The following is a 7,157-nucleotide window of genomic DNA, read 5'->3' as shown; positions in this document are numbered from 1 at the left end:
TTGCATTAATTTTGCATTCTATATCCATTGCACCCCAATACTTTTGCATTTATTTACACTGATTTTGCATTTATTTGCATTTATTTTGCATTCTATTTCCATTGCACCCCAATATTTTTGCCTTTATTTACATTGATTTTGCTTTCTATTTTCATTGCACCCCAATATTTTTCATTTATTGACATTGATTTTGCATTTATTTACATTGATTTTGCATTCTATTTCCATTGCACCCCAATACTTTTACATTTACTTGCATTCTATTTCCATTGCACCCCAATACTTTTGCATTTACTTGCATTGATTTTGCATTGCACCCCAATATTTTTTCAATTATTTACATTGCTTTTGCATTTTATTTCCATTGCACTTAAGTGCTTTTGCATTTATTTATATTAATTTTGCATTTTATTTCCATTGCACCCCAATATTTTTGCATTTATTTACATTGCTTTTGCATTCTATTTCCATTGCACTTCAATACTTTTGCATTTATTTGCATTCATTTTGCATTCTATTTCCATTGCACCCCAAAACTTTTTGCATTTATTTGCATTGGTTTTGCATTGAGTTTGTCACCACCACCTGACCCCTCCCGACAGATGGCCCTGCAGCTTGAGCTTCCCCAGCCAAGGCTGAGCTTTGCCTGTGCCTTTCCCTGGAATGGTCTGCTCCAGCCTCCCCCTCCTTGGGCACAGAGTGGACCCTCCCAGCCTTCTCTCCTCCCTTCCCTTTTGGGGGCATGGCTTTGTCTCTGCTGCTGCTGCAGCAGGGGGGAAAAAGGGGGCTCCTTCCCCCCAAATGAAGGGGAACTTGGGAACTTTGGCAGCAGGGGCCCCTCTTTGCAATGTGGTGAGTGTTGCCATTGCAAAATGCAAAATGCAAACTGCAAAAAAATGCAAAATGCAAAATGCAATTCTATTTCTATTACTTACTGCAAAATGCAAAATGCAAAATGCAATTCTATTTCTATTACTGCAAAATGCACAATGCAAAATGCAAAAATACAAAATGCAAAATGCAATTCTATTTCTATTACTTACTGCAAAATGCAAACTGCAAAAATGCAAACTACAAGATGCAAAATGCAATTCTATTTCTATTACTCACTGCAAAATGCAAAATGTAATTCTATTTCTATTACTTACTGCAAAATGCAAAATGCAATTCTATTTCTATTACTCACTGCAAAATGCAAAATGCAATTCTATTTCTATTACTTACTGCAAACTGCAAAAATGCAAACTGCAAACATGCAAAATGCAAAATGCAAAATATGCAAAATATGCAAAATGCAATTCTATTTCTATTACTTACTGCAAAATGCAAACTGCAAAAATGCAAAATATGCAAAATGCAATTCTATTTCTATTACTTACTGCAAAATGCAAAATGCAATTCTATTTCTATTACTCACTGCAAAATGCAAAATGCAATTCTATTTCTATTACTTACTGCAAAATGCAAACTGCAAACATGCAAAATGCAAACTGCAAACATGCAAAATGCAAAATGCAATTCTATTTCTATTACTTACTGCAAAATGCAAACTGCAAAAATGCAAAATATGCAAAATGCAATTCTATTTCTATTACTTACTGCAAAATGCAAAATGCAATTCTATTTCTATTACTTACTGCAAACTGCAAAAATGCAAACTGCAATTCTATTTCTATTACTTACTGCAAAATGCAAAATGCAAAATGCAATTCTATTTCTATTACTTACTGCAAAATGCAAAATGCAATTCTATTTCTATTACTTACTGCAAACTGCAAAATGCAAAAATGCAAACTGCAAAAATGCAAGATGCAAAATGCAAAAATGCAAAATGCATGGAGGGCTATGGAGGTCTGAAAGCTATGGGGCTTTCCTTAGGGCCAACAGAGCCAGGCATGCAAATGGATGGGGTCAGAAGGAGGGTTCTGTGCAGTGCTATTATTATTATTATTATTATTATTATTATTATCATTGTTATTGCCACACATGCAACAGGAGGAGGTCTGAATGGTTGTTATTATTATGGCTTGGTCCAGTTGCCCAAGGAAACGTATGATGATAGGGGTGATGATGGATTGGTCCAATTGGTCAAGGAAACCTATATTATTATTATTATTATTATTATTGATAATAATATAGACTTCTTTGACCAGTTGGACCAATCCATCGTCACCCCATTATAATAATAATAATATCAATATATATTATATTAATACACTATTACTATATTATTATATTATCAATATATATTATATTAATACATTATATTATTATTATATTATATTCTTATTCTTCTTATTATTATTATGGGGATGATGATGGATTGGTCCAATATATATTATATATCCAATATATCAATATATATTATAGTAATACATTATTATATTATTATTATATTATATTATAATATTATTATCATTATTAATAATATCAATATATATTATATTAATACATTATTATTATTATTAATATCAATATATAATATACATATTAATATAATATATAATATATATTGATATTAATAATAATTTATAATAATAATAGTATTAGACATGCAACAACATTAGTACACAGCAAACAAGATCACTATGCTGGCTGTTGTTGTTATTGTTGTCATCCTTACACTCTCTGCCTATGTGCCAATGGTTATCATCATCATCATCACCAGCTTGTCTCTTGCATTCTCTATCATGTAAATCATCATCATCATCATCACAGTCATTCTCTTGGCCCTTGCAGTCTCTGTCTCTGTCTGTCTGTTGTTGTTGTTGTTGTTGTTGTTGTTGTTGTTGTTGTTATCATAATCATCACAGTCATTCTCTTGGCCCTTGCAGTCTCTTCTATTATTGTTGTTGTTGTTGTCATTATCATCATAGTCATTGGCTTGGCCTTTGCATTCTCTGTCTATCATCATCATCATCATCATCATCATCACCACCATCATCATCACAATCATTGGCTTGACCCTTGCAGTCTCTGTCTCTATTATTATCATTATCATTATTATTATTATTGTTATCATAATCATCACAAACATTGGCTTGGCTATTTGTTTGAATTCTTCTTTGGTGATTTCTCCCTTTTTCCACTTCTTGTGCAGGTCTCTTTTGTGTCTTAGCAGAGTTAGAAGTGCTTTGGACATCCATTCTGGCTTCTTTGCACTTGTCCTATTTTTTCTCTTTATTGGCATGGTTTGCAATTGCGCCTTGAGTATTTCACTCTTGAGAAACTCCCATCCATCCGTAACTTCCTTGTCTTTTAGTATCCGTGTCCACAGAATGCTGCTCAGTGTTTCTTTCATTTTTTTGGAAATCAGCTCTCCTAAAGTCCAAAATGTGGGTTTTACTTGTGATGACTTATCATCATCACAATCATTGGCTTGGCCCTTACAGTCTCTGTCTATTATTATTATCATCATCATCATCATCATCATCATCATCATCACAATCATTGGCTTGACCCTTGCAGTCTCTGCCTCTGTCTATTATTATTATCATCATCATCATCATCATCATCACAATCATTGGCTTGGCTATTTGTTTGAATTCTTCTTTGGTGATTTCTCCCTTTTTCCACTTCTTGTGCAGGTCTCTTTTGTGTCTTAGCAGAGTTAGAAGTGCTTTGGACATCCATTCTGGCTTCTTTGCACTTGTCCTATTTTTTCTCTTTATTGGCATGGTTTGCAATTGCGCCTTGAGTATTTCACTCTTGAGAAACTCCCATCCATCCGTAACTTCCTTGTCTTTTAGTATCCGTGTCCACAGAATGCTGCTCAGTGTTTCTTTCATTTTTTTGGAAATCAGCTCTCCTAAAGTCCAAAATGTGGGTTTTACTTGTGATGACTTATCATCATCACAATCATTGGCTTGGCCCTTACAGTCTCTGTCTATTATTATCATCATCATCATCATCATCATCATCATCATCACAATCATTGGCTTGACCCTTGCAGTCTCTGCCTCTGTCTATTATTATTATTATCATCATCATCATCATCATCACAATCATTGGCTTGGCTATTTGTTTGAATTCTTCTTTGGTGATTTCTCCCTTTTTCCACTTCTTGTGCATGTCTCTTTTGCGTATTAGCACAGTTAGACATTCTTTGGACATCCATTCTGGCTTCTTTGCACTTGTCCTATTTTTTCTCTTTGTTGTCACGGTTTGCAATTGCGCCTTGAGTATTTCACTCTTGAGAAACTCCCATCCATCCGTAACTCCCTTGTCTTTTAGTATCTGTGTCCACGGAATGCTGCTCAGTGTTTCCTTCATTTTTTGGAAATCAGCTCTCCTAAAGTCCAAAATGCGGGGTTGACTTGTGATGACTTATCATCATCACAATCATTGGCTTGACCCTTGCAGTCTCTGTCTCTGTCTATTATTATTATCATCATCATCATCATCATCATCATCATCACAATCATTGGCTTGGCCCTTGCAGTCTCTGTCTCTGTCTATTATCATCATCATCATCATCATCATCATCACAATCATTGGCTTGGCCCTTGCAGTCTCTGTCTATCATCATCATCATCATCATCATCATCACAGTCATTGGCTTGGCCCTTGCAGTCTCTGTCTCTGTCTATTATCATCATCATCATCATCATCATCACAATCATTGGCTTGGCCCTTGCAGTCTCTGTCTCTGTCTATTATTATTATTATTATTATTATTATCATCATCATCATCATCATCACAATCATTGGCTTGACCCTTGCAGTCTCTGTCTCTGTCTATCATCATCATCACCATGATCATCACAATCATTGGCTTGGCTATTTGTTTGGATTCTTCTTTGGTGATTTCTCCCTTTTTCCACTTCTTGTGCATGTCTCTTTTGTGTCTTAGAACAGTTAGAATTTCGTTGGACATCCATTCTGGCTTGTTTGCACTTGTCCTATTTTTTTCTCTTTGTTGGCACAGTTTGCAATTGCGCCTTGAGTATTTCACTCTTGAGAAACTCCCATCCATCCGTAACTCTCTTCTCTTTTAGTATCTGTGTCCACAGAATGCTGCTCAGTGTTTCCTTCATTTTTTGGAAATCAGCTCTCCTAAAGTCCAAAATGCGGGTTTGACTTGTGATGAATTATCATCATCACAATCATTGGCTTGTCTATTTGTTTGAATTCTTCTTTGGTGATTTCTCCCTTTTTCCACTTCTTGTGCATGTCTCTTTTGCGTCTTAGCACAATTAGAAGTTCTTTGGACATCCATTCTGGCTTCTTTGCACTTGTCCTATTTTTTCTCTTTGTTGGCACTCTTTGTCGTCATCATCATCATCATCACCATCATGGGCTTGGTCTTTACATTTTCTATCTGTATTATTATTATTATTATTACTACTATTACTATTATTATTTGCAGTAGTGCAACCTCACTTGTTGTTGTTGTTGTTGTTGTTGCTGCTGTTGTTACAGCCCAGATCGAAAATGGCTCTAATTGCATTGAGCACAACTCATAGAGTTGGAAGAGATTCCCAAGGGCCATCACGTTCAAACCCCTTCCTGCCAGGCACCATCCAAACCCTCCCAACAGATGGCCAGAGCCCTCTCCACCGATGTCTTGGAGCCCAATATGCCCTGTGGTCAAGCGAGGTCATTGCCCTTGACTCAGGAATTGCTAGCAGAGAGTTCCCAGAATTTGGGGCTTGAAAACAACTCGGCACCTGGTCCAGCTGCAGAAATTAATGAGCAAATAGATAGACAGCGGGAGATTAGTCAAAACAGAAAAGCTGAAGAGTGACTCCGGCGTTCTGCCAGGCTGCAAGAGAAAAAGATAAGGGATTCTCAACTAAAGCGAAACCCGTTTCTGAGCACTTGGGTTAGCTTAATGAGGGGATAATAGTTCCAAGTACAGGAAATGTATTGGATGTGGGGAATGATGCCAATGAGTTTCAAGACGGCAATAGTTTGGTCAGTGATATTGATGCAGAGAAGGACCAGGAGATCCCTGTGGAAAGAGTAGTTTCCCATGAGAATGTCCATGAAGGGTCCAGGAATTGCTACCAGAGAGTTCCCAGGATTTGGGGCTTGAAAACAACTCGGCACCTGGCCCAGCTGCAGAAATTAATGAGCAAATAGATAGACGGAAGGAGATTAGTCAAAACAGAAAAGCCGAAGAGTGGCTTCGGCGTTCTGCCAGGCTCCGAGAGAAAAAGATTAGGGATTCTCAAGTTTCTGAGCGCTTGGGCTAGCTTAATGAGGGGATAGAAGTTCCAAGTACAGGAAATGTATTGGATATGGGGAATGATGTCAATGAGTTTCAAGATGGCAATTGTTTGGTCAGTGATATTGATGCAGAGAAGGACCAGGAGATCCCTGTGCAAAGTGTAGTTTCCCATGAGAATGTCCATGAAGGGTCCAGGAATTGTTACCAGAGAGTTCCCTGGATTTGGGGCTTGAAAACAACTCGGCACCTGGCCCAGCTGCAGAAATTAATGAGCAAATAGATAGGAGGAGATTAGTCAAAACAGAAAAGCCGAAGAGCGGCTTCGGCGTTCTGCCAGGCTCCGAGAGAAAAAGATAAGCGATTCTCAACTAAAGTGGAACCAGTTTCTGAGCGTTTGGGCTAGCTTAATGAGGGGATAATAGTTCCAAGTACAGGGAAATGTAGTCAGATGAAGCATCATTTGGAATCAAGTCAAGATCTCGTCCTTGTTTCATGGAAGGTTCGTGTTTTGAAGTGCCTTTCATGGTTTTGATGCTTGAATTCTATGATTGTATATTCATGCCTTGGATTCGCAGGTGTTGTTGGAGCTCGGCCTGTGATTGTGTTTCAGGATCAGGGTGCTTTGGATGTGGGGAGGGATGTCAATGAGTTTCAAGATGGTATGAGAATGTCCCTGAGTGGTGTGGGGATGGTGGTGTGCTCCCTGAATTGCTACCAGAGAGTTTCCAGGATTTTGGGGCTTGAAAACAACTCGGCACCTGGCCCAGCTGCAGAAATTAATGAGCAAATAGATAGATGGCAGGAGATTAGTCAAAACAGGAAAGCCGAAGAGTGGCTTCGGCGTTCTGCCAGGCTCCGAGAGAAAATGATAAGGGATTCTCAACTAAAGCAAAACCAGTTTCTGAGCTCTTGGGTTAGCTTAATGAGGGCACCCAATCTTTTGGAGGATGGTCCACAGAGCGCTGCGATTCACTGTGTCGAATGC

General features: G+C 37.9%; 1 protein-coding gene across 2 annotated transcripts in view; it reads left to right on the top strand.

Moving 5' to 3' along the window:
- The first annotated feature begins 727 nt into the window (after nucleotides 1-727).
- The window catches only part of PLEKHG5 (pleckstrin homology and RhoGEF domain containing G5), a 49,244-nt gene continuing 42,814 nt past the window's right edge, over nucleotides 728-7,157 (top strand). For both annotated transcript variants that reach the window (XM_067472848.1, XM_067472849.1), the window contains exon 1: nucleotides 728-852. In XM_067472848.1, coding sequence (XP_067328949.1) covers nucleotides 802-852 — 51 coding nt within the window. In that variant the 5' untranslated portion in view covers nucleotides 728-801. The remainder of the gene's footprint in view (nucleotides 853-7,157) is intronic.

The sequence above is a fragment of the Anolis sagrei genome, chromosome 13 (assembly GCF_037176765.1).
Source record: "Anolis sagrei isolate rAnoSag1 chromosome 13, rAnoSag1.mat, whole genome shotgun sequence".
NCBI classification, from domain to species: Eukaryota; Metazoa; Chordata; class Lepidosauria; order Squamata; family Dactyloidae; genus Anolis; species Anolis sagrei.
Note: the sequence above shows the minus strand (reverse complement) of the source record. Positions and strands in the feature narration are given on the sequence as shown.